This window comes from Solea solea, chromosome 2, assembly GCF_958295425.1.
Source record: "Solea solea chromosome 2, fSolSol10.1, whole genome shotgun sequence".
Classification (NCBI taxonomy): Eukaryota; Metazoa; Chordata; class Actinopteri; order Pleuronectiformes; family Soleidae; genus Solea; species Solea solea.
In genome coordinates, this window is record NC_081135.1 from 10,598,338 (window position 1) to 10,615,571 (window position 17,234).

Genomic DNA, 17,234 nt, shown 5'->3' on the forward strand with positions numbered 1-17,234 from the left:
TGGTGCAGGAGAGTTAGCGATGCACAAACTTCTGTTTCCAGTGAGAAAAGGCTCTTTAATGGTGAAAAAAATGGCAAACATAGTCTTACAATATTGTAGATTGAAGCAGGCAGTGAATGGCTGAGTTTTTATAGCCCTGAGATCTTGTTTCAGGTCTTGTTTCTGTTCCCAGGGACAACCTCCACCTCCTGGAGGAGGGTCAAGGAATGCCAAGGGAGGAGCTGGATGAGCGCATTGCCAGGGAGGAGTTTCGCCGGCCACGGGAGTCCCTGCTAAATATCTGCACTGAGTTTTACAAACACTGTGGACCACGACTAAAGATCCTGCAGAACGTTGCCGGTGAGCCCAGGGTCATAGCCCTGGAGCTGCTGGATATAAAGTCGCACATGAGGTGATCAAATTAAGTTACAACACTGTACAAACACTAAGGCTCCTCCAGTGGACACACACCCAGCATCTTAGTATCTCCTTTTACTTGTGGGGGCTGCAATTTAGTCAGATAGTTAGTTACACATTTTCCTATGGGTTAACAAAGGTCATTTTTACCACTTTACGTGGACTAACAAACAAACACTTCACTTATCTATGGTTCCTCGCTCCCAGGCTTGCTGAGATCGCCCATGCCCTGCTGAAGCTGGCGCCCTATGACACCCTGACCATGGAGAGCCGCGGGCTGCGGCGCTACATCATGGAGATGCTGCCCATCACCGACTGGTCGTCCGAGGCCGTCCGCCCAGCCCTCATCCTCATCCTCAAGCGGCTGGACCGCATGTTCAACAAGATTCACAAGATGCCCACGCTCAGGTGCGCTCGCCCACAGGCTTTATGCACCAGGTCTGTTGAATACGATCCCCCACTTCTTGCCGTCTCCCCGTGAGTGTACTGTGCTGTGCCAGTGCCATGGTGTGTACAGTAGATAAACGGCTTCTTGGCACTGTCCTCTGTCACGCTGCCTTCGTGGGTGATGTACCGTAAGTGCTGCTGTGGTGTGTGTTTTTGTGCACATGCAGAAACTGTGAGTTTGTGTAGCTGTGTGTACTAATATTAGCTCAATGGCAGTGTTCCCCCTGATTAATGGCTGCACTTAATATTGTTTACTGTATAAAAATATGTTCACCTCAGTATTATCTGTGTAATATAACAAACACATTGGTATATATTAAAAAAAGTTCATATGTAGGCGTGTTTATAGCTTATAAAAAGGCATTTAACTTTAAATAAACTAACATGTAAAAGCAGAGGTTCCTAAACACCTGAGGGTTTAAACCTCCATAAAACCCCATGCCCAGAGTTTAATATTTGTAAGAATGTAGTACATTAAAGTAACATTAAAATCAAAATCCTTTTCTCCTCTTATTGGTAATTAATGTGATAACCATTTTAACCATAACTAAAAAAGCCTATGTTGCATTTTCAAAAAAGCAAACAGTAAAATGTAAATAACAAAATGGGACAACATAATTTATTCGACATAATTTGAAGTTTTTTCCAAGAAAAATAACATCAGGCAAAAATGTTGTTTTATTTATTTGAAACAACAAAATTAATAAAAAAAAAAAAAAGCTACAAAATGTAAAAATCTAACAAAATCTGACAAAGCCTTAAAATTAGTCATTTTAGGGAGATTTCCCACCATTTTGTTTCATGGCCACCTCCCGCCAGTTTAATTTAATTTAATGATTAAAATAATAACTCATTATTGTGTCAGAAGGAACACTGGTCACAGGCGTGTGCTTCACACTAGGATCTGTTGCCGCACTGTTTAGCCGTCTTTGTCTGTGAGCTTTCACTATTCACTGTCAGTCTCAACATGGAGGTGATGTGATTGTACACGTGTTCATTCAGGATGTGATGGTTTCAAATCTATTGATCTATTTATGCCACTTTCGAGCCATCTAAGGTGTCTCGTGACATGAAAGTATTTAATTAATGACAAAGTTGCTTTTATGTGTGTTTTTTGCCGTCGCTGTTGCACTCGTTGCACTTGTTCTCCAGGAGACAGGTGGAGTGGGAGGCGGCCAGCAGCCTGATCGAGGGGATCTGTCTGACCCTGCAGCGGCAGCCAATCATCTCCTTCCTGCCACACCTTCGCTCGCTGATTAACGTCTGCGTCAACCTGGTAATACGCCCCCCCCCCCCCCCCATCTACGGTGGCCATGAAGTGCAAATCATACGTGTAAATGGAAAAACACGACAAAAAATAGGCAAAAACCTCACATTTCAAAACAAAATGATCAAAATGGCTGACTTCCGGTTGGACCTACCAAATTTGGCTCCTTCTAAGACGAACAGGTTCCAAAGGCTGTCTCTAGGGGGCATCATTGAGCCATTTTGGAGATCTGTGATTATTGATTATAAAACACAGGATTTTCGTTCATGAGTCTTCATGTCTGTTCACTCCTTTTGGTAAAATATAAATAATCCTTAAACCCTTACACGACAGATTAATCTAATCCCATCTATTTTATTGCATGATCATTTTTATTATTTTACTTACTGTTTGTGTTCCTTACTGCTTATGTTTTTTAATTATATATATATATATATATACAGTATATATTAGTGCAGCTTGTTTGAAAATGGCAAATCACAAGATAAAACAGGAAGGAAATGCTTCAAATTCATGCACAGTCAATCCCAATCATAATGGCAATCACATTAGATGCTGTGATTTGCACACCAGAGCCAAAGCCGTTATCTCTCCTGTTTCTCCTTTTTCTGTTGTTTTATTAAATAAAAATGCATGTCTTTGTGTGTGATGTCAGGTGATGGGTGTGGTGGGTCCCTCCAGCGTGGCAGATGGGCTTCCTCTGCTCCACCTTAGCCCCTACCTCTCCCCTCCTCTCCCCTTCAGCACAGCGGTCGTCAGGCTGGTTGCCCTGCAGATACAGGTTCTCTTCAATTAAAAAAAACAAAACAAAACACATAAATAACAATTTAATATCAACTCAAAGACATTTTGTTTCTCCCACCATCTTATCCTAGGCCTTGAAGGACGACTTCCCACTCAGTCACGTGATCTCACCTTTCACAAATCAGGAGAGACGAGAGGGGATGCTGCTCAACCTGCTCATTCCCTTTGTTCTGACGGTTGGCTCTGGAAGCAAAGGTAAAAAATAAAATAAAATGAAAATAAGAATTAATGACCTCTAATGGTGAGACTGCAGACTGCACATTCTCCAACGCATCAGGGAAAACATACCAGAAAAGATGTTGTCCATAAAATGATCACGTTATAACCATAGATACAGATGTTTAAAAGCTGGTCCATGCATTGTGTTTATGTCTATACTTTTTAATTTTACAGTCTGTATTATTTGATCCAAGTTATTGTATAACACAACAAACAATAAATCAGTCATTCATTCATGAGATCCAAAAAATTTTGTAAAACTCCTGCATCAAATACTGTTGTCAGACACATGTTTGTAATTTACACAAGCTGCACAACTTTAAAAACTAGAAACTTTCTCTGATGCTGTGGCTTTTTGATTCAGTGAAGTCATGATGGGGAAATCAAGAAACTACAAAGTGTATTTTAACAAAGGTCCAATGTGTAAGAAGTGAGCAACATCTAATGGTGGCCCTGGCACTCCAGAAAGGATGTTGTTTTTTTTGTTTGCATAGTAACACCCTCCATAAATGAAGGCCCTTGCTTGAAGTACATATAAAAGTACTTTTTCCAAGGCTACAAAAACCAAATTATTTTTATTATAAAGTAGTTATGCATCCTAAATTCTACACACATTATTATGTTTTCAAAATAAAGTGTCTAATTTGGTCAATCCTCTTAGTTTTGCTGTTCCCAGTCAAGTATGATGTCTTTGGTTTTATTTGATAAACCTCATTTTGACACAAATATTACCAAATATTAAATACGGCAATTACAGTTTTGATCATATTTGATAAAAACTATTGTCACATCTGTGTGTGTGTGTGTGTTGTTTTTCTATAGACAGCCCTCATCTGGAGCAGCCCGAGATCTTCCTGCTCCTCCAGACGGTCATCAACATCCTGCTGCCCCCTCGGATCATCTCCACCTCTCGCACCAAGAACTTCATGCTGGACGCCTCGCCCGCTCACTGCTCCACCCCGGGCGACGCGGGGAAGGATCTGCGCAGAGAGGGACTGGCGGAGTCCACCAGCCAGGCTGCGTATCTGGGTGTGGATGCATTTATTGTTCCCCAACAGGATAAAACAATGAAAGATAGACACTTCGTTTGTTAATATCCATGTGTTGTTTTTGTGTCTTTGTGCAGCTCTGAAGGTGGTGCTGGTTTGCTTTGAGCGGTCGTTGGGAAACCAGTGGTACCGGCTGAGCCTGCAGGTGAAAGAGATGGCTCTGAGGAAGGTGGGAGGCCTCGCCTTTTGGGATTTCATTGACTTCATCGTCCGAACCCGTATCCCTATCTTCGTGCTGCTGAGACCATTCATCCAGTGCAAGGTAAAGGCACCACAAAATTACAAATTACAGCTATTCGTAGCTTGGTTTCACTTCAAATGTATCAAACGTTTCCAGCCACTGTTATAATGTGAATTTTCTTTCAGTATATTTGACTATAAAATAAGCAAAAGTGATATTTGGTGTAAACCACAAGAAGGAACATTTGACACATCTGATTTGGTTTTCTGACAGGGTAAAACCTGTTCTAAATCATCATTACACATAGAATATGAATTCAACTCCTGTCTTATTTTATAAATATTATGCCTACATTTTAGGATTGCCAAAAATTCAGACTTAATAATCAAATCCTATCCTATAATCCCAGAAATGTAGTTTTCCTGTTGTTGTAAAAAGTGAAACCCCTTAATTGTTTTAAGATGTTTTTTAATCAAACATCAGAATTTCGGTCGTTTTTATGAAAGTCATTGCAGCCATTGTTTTCCCCTGTAAGGATTTGTTTTGAGGATAATTGGTATAAGAATTATGATTAATATATTAGTTATGCGTCGTTATGATTTGAAAAACTTGTTTTGCTCATATTATCCACTCAGTTGGTGTTTATCTATGATTTTTTTAATGACATTTTCAGGGGTTTTTATGCACTAATGTAAAAAACAAATAAACCCTCTCACTGCCTCACTCGTTCCATATTTGTGTGTTTTATAGTTGCTGACTCAGCCCGCCGACTCCCAGGAAGAGATTACTGCACGTCACCACATCGCCGACCAGCTGGAGCGACGCTTTATCCCCAGACCTCTGTGCAAGAGCTCCCTGTTCGCGGAATTCAACAACGAACTCAAGATCCTGAAAGAGGCTGTGCACAGCGGCTCTGGTCAGAAAAAACACTTGCACAACAACCAATTAAAAAAATCTTTATTTCAGTATTGTTCTTTATGATAATAATGCTGGTATTTAACAGCCTATCAGGGCAAGACGTCCATCAGCACAGTGGGCACCTCCACGTCAGCGTACCGCCTCAGTTTGGCCACGATGTCGCGCTCTAACACGGGCACTGGCACAGTGTGGGAGCAGGAGAGCCAGCCGTCACGCCAACCTTCCCAAGACACGCTCAGCCGCACGGATGAGGACGACGAAGAGAGTCAGAAAACGTTAACGTTTCACTTTTTTTCCCCACTCTTGCCACAAGGAGAATTAAGAGTGGAACTCACTGTCCCTCTCTCTCTGCAGATGATTCCGTGAGTATTCCCAGCGTGGTGAGTGAGCACGAGGCCTTCCTGCCCAGAGTGATCGCAGAGCGCCGTTTCTCCAGCCATGCCACAGGCTCTGTGACCTCGCAGCCTGACGCCCCGCGCAGCACCATGCTGCCCAGCCACAGGTAAAACTTATTATATACACAAATACCCACAGAAGCACTAACTAATCACGTTTCTTTAGCTGTAGTTTCATAGAATTAATTCACACCACCGGATAGTGGTGAATCAGACATCACCAAAACAAACACTTGGTGAAATTCTTCATTTTTAGTCCTGCAGATGGCGATACAGGACCAGAAAAGTTGTGCTTACATAAGAGAAATGACTGAGTATTCTTGCGTACTGCGTAAGATAGGTAACATAGTATGTGTAGTACTGTATGTGCAAAATGTACATGGACAATTTTTAAGGTAATTTATTGAAGTGATCACATATAAGAATATAATAATAGCTGTATATGAAAGAATCACTTCCTCTGTGTTTGGGAGAAACTGTAAATCCCAGGTGATATTTTACTTAGTTGTGCACTGAAACTCAGTGAAAATCACCACTTAAGGTCATTTAATCTAGATTTTTCCAAGACGAGTCAGAATATACAGTATAATTGGTGAGTGGGCGAACTGTAAAATCATATTTTTCCTCTTCTAACCCTGTGAGATCAATCCAATTTTGTTCCATTTCTGCTCATGTATGCTTAGGATCTTTGCTCCTCATATGTAATTTGATGATTGAACACTTCTGAACGGCATGAAGTCATTTCCCACTGCCACAGTCATTTTTTTCTATGTATATCTCTGTCGATTTACAATGTTCCTTATTCAACAGCCAGAGAGCAGCTCTGTAAAAATTGCTAAATTGCTGCTGTGACGGAGTAGAGACATCTTCTCCAGCTCAGTTTAAATGCCCTGCTCTCATAGGGAAGGCACTTGGGTGGTGATGGATCTCGACTAAACTCCCTAAACTCCCATTCTCCCCCTCCGCCTCCCCCCCTTTTTACAGTGAACCCAATGTGCTAGATGAGTCCCAGGGGCTTCTGCAGGAGGGTAACCTCTCTAGGTACAGTGGCCCTCTCTGTGTGTGTGTCCCGTTGGTGCGTTTTTTTGCATCTGTTCACCAGTGGGAGGGGCATTGCCTCAGGACAGCCCCCCTCTGTTGGCCGTTGATCACTCATCTACATCCAATCAAATCGGCTTGGCCCGTCACCCCCTCCACACTTACTTGTCTCTCTCACTTTCTGTGTGGCTCCTTGTCTCTGTCCCTTCTTCCTCCTCCTCCTCCTTTTTGAACTCCACACTGACCCTCATCCTCTCAGCTCATCTGCTGTGCTTATCCTAACCAGGCCCTCCTGCCTAATGAAGAAAAAAACAAAAGAGAGCCCCGCCAGTTGCCAGGGAGCTCTGCCTATGTTTCTCCTGTGTTAGCTGTGGGTCTTTACAGTTATTGTGCCATCGCCAACGTCAGCCTCTCTTTCCCATCGGTGCCATGGTGTTTCATACTGTTTATGTGTTTATCAGGCTTCTCACTGATCAAATTGGGCGTCCGTCTCTGGATACCAATCTGTAGGGGCAAGGGGGAACTGGGGTGGCAACAAGGACACTTGATCTAGCCCATTTCACACTCTAAAGGTACAGCATGCAACAAAATAGGGGGTCTGCTAAAGATATGTTATACTATCCATATGTATGTTTGTATGGGAACATAATTGCTTTAAAATAAAAATAATTTGGTTTTTGTAGCCTTAGAACAAGCCTTTTATATGTACTTAAGGGAAGGGTCCTTCTTTAAGGAGGCCGCCATCATGTGATGCCATGATTCTACTGCAAACCAGCCAGAGCATTTTGTGTTTTAAAGTGGTAATTGCTCATGATGTCCAATCCAATCCAATCCACTTTATTTATATAGCACAAGTTTAAACAAACACAAGGTTTCCAAAGTGCTGTACAAATAATAATGTAATAATGTAATAAAACAGGGATAAAATAAATATAAAATATGCATGTGTACACATAAAACAAATACAGTCACATAAAATCAACACTACGTGGTGTTAAAAGCCTAAGAAAAGAGGTGAGTTTTAAGAATCGTACGTAAGAATCTGAACTCATGTTTTAAAGCATCTAGAAATTAATTAAAAATAAAAATTTACATTATGTTTTAGTGAAGGAACTAGTAATTGCATCCATTAATTCCTCTGGAAATGATTTACTGACATTATAAATCAAGTAAGAAGAGTAAAGAAGAGTTCTCTTTGCAACCAGCAGAGTCGCCTCCTGGTGGCTATTTAGTATATTGTTCCTTCCAGATTGACATCACTGAGGAAACATCCTTTTTTTGGTATGTGAACGCCGCTGCAGTTCCCTGACGTGCTTGGGAGAGGAGGGAGAGAAGGAGTTTGTTACAGTCCCTCCGTTTCCCAAATATGTCAGGGAACAGAGGTAGCCCTCGCATACCTAAAATGATATCACTCTTTTTCTTTTTAAGTAATAGGTTTCCTCATCAAAATGCAAAATGTACACTCTGGCTGGTTTGTCTGTTGGCACTGCTGTAGAAAGATGGCAGCCTCTGTAATGCAAGGCCCGAAGGTCTACGAAATCCAACAGATTTTTTATTTTTATTTTATCTTATACACTTGTAGTCATTTCAATTTCTGCCAATAAACCCTCCTGAATGTGACAAACTGGACATTTAAGAGTGAACAGTAAAAGTTAAATGACTGTACATTAATTCAATGACCAACTAAAGAAACTCCAAGAGCGCAAACATCTGCCAAGGCCACTTAGTTCCCCACAGTGTCAGTACACTCCCCCATCTCTTAAAACTCCCGATTTTGTTTCTGGATCATCATCAAGATCTAATAATGTCTATTTTGGACCATAACCCACATCATTTTGACATTTTAATCCAAATCCATCCTCTCACAATCAGACAAACGTTGCCAAAAAATGATAACCTCTGTGGCGGAGGAGATAAATATCAGTGTCTTAGGTCAGTTGCTGCTCCAGCCCCTACTATCCCCAGTTGTGTCCTCAGTGTATGAATCATGGCAGCTGTTTTGTTTTTCCTGCACTGTGATTGGATGTCTTGTAAACATACCGTATGTCCTGTAGTGCGTGAGTGTTAGAATAGCAGCGACATCTCGCTGTGTAGTCAAAGATGTGGTGAGCAGTAGGCGAGCACAGCTGAGTTATCAGATGCTCCGTCATCCCCTCATGGTTATGTATTCTTTGTGCGTGTGTGTGTGTGTGTTTGTGTGTGTGTGTGCATGTGTGGTTAACTCAATCAGGGTTGCCAGTGTGCAGAGTGAACCGGGTCACCAGAACCTCCTGATACAACCGCCGCTTGGAAGAAAACGTGGCCTCAGACAGGTGATGACGTCCCCTTTTTTCTTATATGTTTATCACTGAGCGTAACAAAAACACAGATTTTAGCCACTTAATGACATCACTCTAAGTCTACAATATCCAAAGTATATGTTTGTCACCTAATCTCAACACCAGACAGCCCTCTCTGGCTGGAAACGGAAGTTTGTCAGCCACTCGCTCTCCTACACCAAAGCCCATAAAGAAAAGTCACCGTTTGTTTCTCGCAGGGATGGAGCTGTTGGTCAATGGCGGCTCCATTTTAGTAAGTCTGTGTCACTTTGGTAAATCGGAAGAAAAGATTTCAGAAGCCGAAGTCACGAGAAAACTCAGTGGAATTGACTTTTGTAGGCAGCGGTAGATTCAAACAGCTTGAGTGTGCAGGGCTGTAAAATCGCTTAGTTTCTCTATGGAGTTTGGTGTGGGAAGAGAGCGCTTCCACAACTTAACACAATCTTCAGTTTCCAATCAGAAAAGGCTATGTGATTGTCAAGATCAAGTTTTTAAGAGATCATAGACTTCAGCAGGCGTAGGTTTTATTAGGATAAGTGGCCATTTTATAAGTAATAAGTGGTCCCTGCTGGCAGCCATGTTATCAGTAAGTGTCCTTTTTCCAGGCTTGTTTGTGAAAGTGGTGGAGGGCTTAACTCATGCTCTACAAAACCCATACTGAAAACGTGTAAATATGATGAATATTTAATGATTTTAATATTCAAATAGAAGCAAATGAAGACAAAGAAAAAGATTCTTCACACTCCAGCATCCTCAGCGTATCAGACCTCTTTGTCTCCTTCTCTGGAGTCCCATGGGGGGCAGCCTCTTCCAAGCTCTTCTTGGCCACACATTAACCCCCAGCCTTCACTACAGACCAAGGAAGAGAAGGGTTATATACATTATATATGCTAAAAAATAGCTGAAGAATGTGGAATCTGTATGCACAGGTGCTTCGCAGATGTTAAATATTAATATATGCACTGCAATATGCATGGGAACCCTGACCCCTTTGTGGAAAATAAGCATTAAAAGTACCAAAACTGAAGACACTATAAGAGTATTTTATAGAAAAATGGAGCTTTCCTTTGTATTTTGGCATTTCATACACACGCAAATTGACAGAAAAGTGGGTTTGTTTGTTTTTTACTTGGAATATTCCACTTTGCACCCGTGTCTCATCTGTCGCTGACCTGTGATGTGACTTTCCTTCAGTTACGGCGCCCCCTGCTGTCCATTCCAAAGAATGAACTGCGCGATCGAGCGGGCGCGCGGCTCTCCACGACGCGCAGGAGCATCCAGCCAAAGAACAGACCACTGGGTAACTAACGACAAACAGTCACACTTACCCTGCACTTCAGATAAAAGCACACAGTAAATGTAGATTGACGTGTGTTGACTTGAACGTGTGCCGCCCTCCTCATTCACCCGTCTTTGTGCCAATGTTTGTCGTGCCACCTGCCACCAAACTGACTCTTCTCACTCTGTTCTGTCTCATGCCTTTTGTTTGCGAAATAAAGAAACTTTATTGGACTGTGAAGGTGAGATACAAAGCCTTAACTTCTTCTCCCCACACCCCGCAAACGGCCCGTCCCTTTTATCTGCAACCTCACCCCCAGTAGGGCGCTCTGCATGTCTGTCTTGCATCCCTTCCCGCAGTCCCTGTGTCCCCCTCCTGTCCCACCATTCCTGCCTCCACTCTCCTTTGGTGGTGCTGTTGTGTCAGCGGCACAGCGAGCTAGTGCCGTCATCTCTCCGTCTTGTGCCCACAGCGCACGGAGACCAGAAGAGGTCGGTGACTTTCACGGAGGCGTCAGCGGGGACGAGCAAGCCCCCAACGCCCAGCACCGTGGTGGACCCTCCGGGTGAGGGCAACAAGGCCAGTCCTGCTGCATCAAAGTCCCCCACCCTGGAAGTGCCCTCTGTCTCCTCAGCCACTGTCACGGCTGACCTGCACAGTCCCGCTAACACACAGGTAAGAGAAGCACACACCCAGGGGAGTATGTATGAAGTGAAATTAGATTATAGACTGCCTCATTTCATTATTAACCCTTTAACACCATGCCTCAAAATGTCCATCTGGACTTTTTTCTTTGGCTTATTTTAACCATATAAAGGCCAGAAAATGTCATGTGAGTAAATGCTTTTGCCCATTTTTCCAGAATAACTTTCAATATCTGGCAGTTATTTACAATTTACTGCATGTTAAAATAGTGCATTAACAATTTAAAATTAAAGAAAAAAAAATACATTGTATTTAAAAAAACAAACAAACACTGTAGTTGTACATGAACACCAGATTTTGTGTCTTAAATTTGAAATTTGAACAGTATAACACATGTTTGAAATAACCAAAAAACAGGCCAAAAAATTGGAATTATGTACAGGCATTTCTCCCTTTCTGGTGATTTGCGTGAAATTACCGTAACAACCACACGTTGGCTTTGATGTGCAACTTCTCAGCTGTCAGAATTCTTCTGTCGCGATACGCTCGGTGTTAAAGGGTTAAATGTTATTGTGCTGAATGTAGATTTGCATTACTATTTTAAAAAGAGTTTATTTCCGCCCAGGTTCCTTCAGCCATAAGCAGCAAAGAGAAGAGAGAGCAGTGGGGGCTCCGCAGCAGCCTCTCCCCTCCTCCCTCCATCTCCCGCCCCTCCACTCCAACCCCTCCACCACGCACCTGCTCCCCATCGCCCCTGTCCCGAACCTGCTCCCCTCTCCCTCTTCCTCTCCCTCTCCCTCTCCCTCTGTCTCGCACGTCCTCCCCTCTCCCTCCACCGCTCCCAGTACTGGGCGCGACGCCGGCCCCGGGCCCCCCGCCGCCGCCGCCGCTGCCGCCGGCCCCGCTCCTCCCTCCGCCTCCGCCGGGGCCGCCCCGGATCAGAGAGAGCCCCGGGGACGAGGACACGACTGCGCTCCTGCCGCGCTGCGGCACGCTGCTGCACCTCAGCGAGGACGCCGGCACGGAGAACCCGCTCCTCGCCCCGCTGCTGTCCCCTCCCTCACCTCGCCGCACGCCCCTGCCGCTCTCGCCCGTTGACCTGGACCTGGACGAGTCCCATGTGTGAGAGCGCTGACAGGTGGTGAGAAAGTATTACAAATAAGACAATGTACGTTTAGATTTAAAGGTCCAGTCTGTGAGAATTAGGGACATGAGGTTGATAAATCAAGACCATTGCTTAAAATACGTACAGAAACAGCTATATATGTATACATGTATATATATGAAGATAGATAGATAAGCGGTTATACACTTTGACAGTCTTCAAACCATCCTAAATCTTACGCACTAGACCTTTAAACCTATTGTTTATTTACAACACGCTACATAAACTGGGGTAGAATGTATGAAACGACCTCTTGTTTATCTCCATCAGTTCAAATATGGAGATTTCTGCTATATTTTATGTCAAAACTCATAAATAGTAATCGTAGAAAAGGTTAAAGGATGATATTGGAGTAATTAACGTATGCCTCTAATAGATTTAAATATAAGAAGAAGAATACTAAGAGAGATATTGAATCTATACATGTTCCAAAAAGAAGATGATGCAGTTTGTGTGTGTGTGCAGTAAATTAAGAGCCATTATTATTATTAATCTGTGGGTGAAATTAGGGCTTGAAATAAGCGAGTGCAGTACAGATTATTTTAAAAAATAGACACAATATTTTAATCCTGTGGAACAGAAGCAAGACAGTAGATGTTTTATATTCTAGGAGATTCATTTTAGTTTGTCAATATGATAAAAAAATATATTTAAAAAATGTAATTAATCTATTTAAAGGGACACTCCACCACTTTTCTTTTCTGTTTTGCTGAATATTAGTAACCTGCACTATCTTGAATTCATTTATTTTGCACAACAATAGACACAAAATGACAACAATGGAAGAAAAATAGGTCTAGGATCCAAGATCTTATCTGATATTATGCCGAGACTGCACTACATACAAACAATTTATGGCCACAAAAGTAATAATAATAATTATGTGTGATAATATAAATAATAAATATATAAGGGAAAATTTGGATGATGCAACTTTTGTCTACATATAATCTATGTATAAAATAAATAAAGGTATTTAGTGGATTTCAAATATATTTATCTATATTGCTGTTCGACCACAGCAGACAGACAGCTCTCCTTAATGTGCAATCATAGTTTTATTTTCTTTATGACCAAAGACTATGAACATATGGTGGGAAACAGTAAATCTATAATCACATTTATCCTGATGTTACAGTGTTTTGTCTGTTATTACGTCCCCTCCTCAGAAAGACTGTAGGGTTTTATATTCGATGCAGTAGTTAGGCGTTACCTCGTGGCTCATGTCATGCCTTAAAAAGATTCATATTAACACGTCTGTCAATATCAGTCTCGTCTGTTATATATTTGTGGTGAAAACCTCATACCTCCACTTTCTACTTGAATGTTTTAGGTTGCAGAGTGACATTGTTTAAACCATATATTTGCATATTCTGTTTTCCCAGTATACATTTATATAATATCATTTATGTTTATGTGTTAAAAGTTTAACATTTTTGTGCAAAAGCTGGACTTATACATGACATTTAGCTAAAATCTAGTGTGACAATGATGATAACAGTCTTGTTATGTGCCATACTTCACACCAATGCACTGTGAGTGTTCTTAGCAGCTTCTGTGGGTGTGTCCTTATATATTTAACTCAACCAACAAGTCAGTCTTTATGAAATAAATCCCCTTTGTCTTTTTGTCCTGTATGTCAAAATTCTGCAAAACACACACACTGTCCTGCTCAGTCAGTGCCAAATTATTATTGTACTGCATATTTTTCAGGGTTTTCAAGTATTTAAAGAAGTACAAAGAAGATGTTTGTGTGTCAAAGTTCCCCTTAAATGTAACATGTCTGTGTCAATTATGTCTTCTCTGTGCAAAATTGAAATAAATATACACTTTATGAGAACGTTTCTGAAATATCTGAATAAATGGATATCATGTCCAAAAAACAATTCTCCTACTTCAATTTCATTTTTATTTGCCGAAGAGATACATTTTTATCTTGTTTTGACAGGATTTATCTACAGTTACATTTTTGGTTTGTCCTTTAACTTTGGTGACATTTTTGACCGATTTTGGACGACATACTATACTATGACTTTTTTGACCGATTTTGGACGACATACTAACCTATGACCTTTTTGACCGATTTTGAACGACATACTATACTATTACTTTTTTGACACATTTTGGACGACATACTAACCTATGACTTTTTTGACACATTTTGGACGACATACTATACTATGACCTTTTTGACCGATTTTGGACGACATACTATACTATGACTTTTTTGACCGATTTTGGACGACATACTATACTATAAATTTCTTAACTCATTTTGGACGACATACTAACCTATGACGTTTTTGACCGATTTTGGACGACATACGATACTATGACTTTCTTGACTCATTTTGGACGACATACTATACTATGACTTTCTTGACTCATTTTGGACGACATACTAACCTATGACGTTTTTGACCGATTTTGGACGACATACTATACTATGACCTTCTTGACTCATTTTGGACGACATACTATACTATGACTTTTTAGACCGATTTTGGACGACATACTATACTATGACTTTCTTGACTCATTTTGGACAACATACTATACTATGACTTTTTAGACCGATTTTGGACGACATACTATACTATGACTTTCTTGACTCATTTTGGACGACATACTAACCTATGACGTTTTTGACCGATTTTGGACGACATACTATACTATGACCTTCTTGACTCATTTTGGACGACATACTATACTATGACTTTTTAGACCGATTTTGGACGACATACTATACTATGACTTTTTTGACCGATTTTGGACAACATACTATACTATGACTTTCTTGACTCATTTTGGACGACATACTAACCTATGACTTTTTTGACCGATTTTGGACGACATACTATACTATGAATTTCTTAACTCATTTTGGACGACATACTAACCTATGACGTTTTTGACCGATTTTGGACGACATACTATACTATGACCTTCTTGACTCATTTTGGACGACATACTATACTATGACTTTTTAGACCGATTTTGGACGACATACTAACCTATGACTTTTTTGACTCATTTTGGACGACATACTAACCTATGACTTTTTTGACTCGTTTTGGACAACATACTATACTATGACTTTCTTGACTCATTTTAGATGAAAAACTATACTATGACCTTTTTGAGTGATTTTGGACGACATACTAACCTATGACTTTTTTGACCGATTTTGGACAACATACTATACGATGACTTTTTTGACCGATTTTGGAGGACATACTAACCTATGACTTTTATGAGTCATTTTGGACGACATACTATACTATGAACTTTTTAAATGATTTTGGACGACATACTATACTATGACTTTTCTGAGTAATTTTGGACAACATACTAACCTATGACTTTTTTGAGTGATTTTGGACGACATACTATACTATGACTTTTTTGACCAATTTTGGAGGACATACTAACCTATGACTTTTATGAGTCATTTTGGACGACATACTAACCTATGACTTTTATGAGTCATTTTGGACGACATACTATACTATTACTTTTTTGACCGATTTTGGACGACATAATATACTATGAATTTCTTGACTCATTTTGGACAACATACTAACCTATGACTTTTCTGACTCATTTTGGACGACATACTATACCATGACCTTTTTGACCGATTTTGGACGACATACTATACTATGACTTTTTTGACCGATTTTGGACGACATACTATACTATAAATTTCTTAACTCATTTTGGACGACATACTAACCTATGACGTTTTTGACCGATTTTGGACGACATACGATACTATGACTTTTTTGACCCATTTTGGACCACATACTATACTATGACTTTCTTGACTCATTTTGCACGACATACTATACTATGACTTTTTTGACCGATTTTGGACGACATACTATACTATGAATTTCTTAACTCATTTTGGATGACATACTAACCTATGACGTTTTTGACCGATTTTGGACGACATACTATACTATGACTTTCTTGACTCATTTTGGACAACATACTATACTATGACTTTTTAGACCGATTTTGGACGACATACTAACCTATGACTTTTCTGAGTCATTTTGGACCACATACTATACTATGACTTTCTTGACTCATTTTGGACGACATACTATACTATGACTTTTTTGACCGATTTTGGACGACATACTATACTATGAATTTCTTAACTCATTTTGGACGACATACTAACCTATGACGTTTTTGACCGATTTTGGACGACATACTATACTATGACTTTCTTGACTCATTTTGGACGACATACTATACTATGACTTTTTAGACCGATTTTGGACGACATACTATACTATGACTTTTTTGACCGATTTTGGACAACATACTATACTATGACTTTCTTGACTCATTTTGCACGACATACTAACCTATGACTTTTTTGACTCATTTTGGACGACATACTAAACTATGACTTTTTTGACTCGTTTTGGACGACATACTAACCTATGACGTTTTTGACCGATTTTGGACGACATACTATACTATGACTTTCTTGACTCATTTTGGACAACATACTATACTATGACTTTTTAGACCGATTTTGGACGACATACTATACTATGACTTTTTTGACCGATTTTGGACAACATACTATACTATGACTTTCTTGACTCATTTTGGACGACATACTAACCTATGACTTTTTTGACTCATTTTGGACGACATACTAACCTATGACTTTTTTGAGTGATTTTGGACGACATAATAACCAATGACTTTTTTGAGTGATTTTGGACGACATACTAACCTATGACCTTTTTGAGTGATTTTGGATGACATACTAACCTATGACTTTTTTGAGTGATTTTGGACGACATACTAACCTATGACCTTTTTAAGTGATTTTGGATGACATACTAACCTATGACTTTTTTGACACATTTTGGAGGACATACCAACCTATGACTTTTTTGAGTGATTTTGGACGACATACTAACCTATGACCTTTTTGAGTGATTTTGGAGGACATACTAACCTATGACTTTTATGAGTCATTTTGGACGACATACTAACCTATGACTTTTATGAGTCATTTTGGACGACATACTGTACTATTACTTTTTTGACCGATTTTGGACGACATACTATACTATGACTT

At 40.3% G+C, this 17,234-nt stretch overlaps 1 protein-coding gene across 21 annotated transcripts in view; it reads left to right on the forward strand.

Moving 5' to 3' along the window:
- The window catches only part of LOC131443808 (protein unc-80 homolog), a 52,782-nt gene extending 38,810 nt beyond the window's left edge, over positions 1-13,972 (forward strand). For 10 of the 21 annotated variants that reach the window (XM_058613817.1, XM_058613825.1, XM_058613832.1 and 7 more), the window contains 15 exons: positions 173-391; positions 604-834; positions 1,996-2,119; positions 2,766-2,891; positions 2,986-3,109; positions 3,956-4,162; positions 4,260-4,444; positions 5,114-5,279; positions 5,367-5,546; positions 5,636-5,783; positions 6,661-6,717; positions 8,945-9,026; positions 10,227-10,332; positions 10,532-10,986; positions 11,582-13,972. In XM_058613817.1, the coding sequence (XP_058469800.1) occupies positions 173-391; positions 604-834; positions 1,996-2,119; positions 2,766-2,891; positions 2,986-3,109; positions 3,956-4,162; positions 4,260-4,444; positions 5,114-5,279; positions 5,367-5,546; positions 5,636-5,783; positions 6,661-6,717; positions 8,945-9,026; positions 10,227-10,332; positions 10,532-10,986; positions 11,582-12,082 (2,911 nt within the window). In that variant the 3' untranslated portion in view covers positions 12,083-13,972. The remainder of the gene's footprint in view (positions 1-172; positions 392-603; positions 835-1,995; positions 2,120-2,765; positions 2,892-2,985; positions 3,110-3,955; positions 4,163-4,259; positions 4,445-5,113; positions 5,280-5,366; positions 5,547-5,635; positions 5,784-6,660; positions 6,718-8,944; positions 9,027-10,226; positions 10,333-10,531; positions 10,987-11,581) is intronic. The other 11 variants (XM_058613918.1, XM_058613926.1, XM_058613840.1 and 8 more) reach the window with 6 other exon arrangements.
- The last annotated feature ends 3,262 nt before the right edge of the window (positions 13,973-17,234 follow it).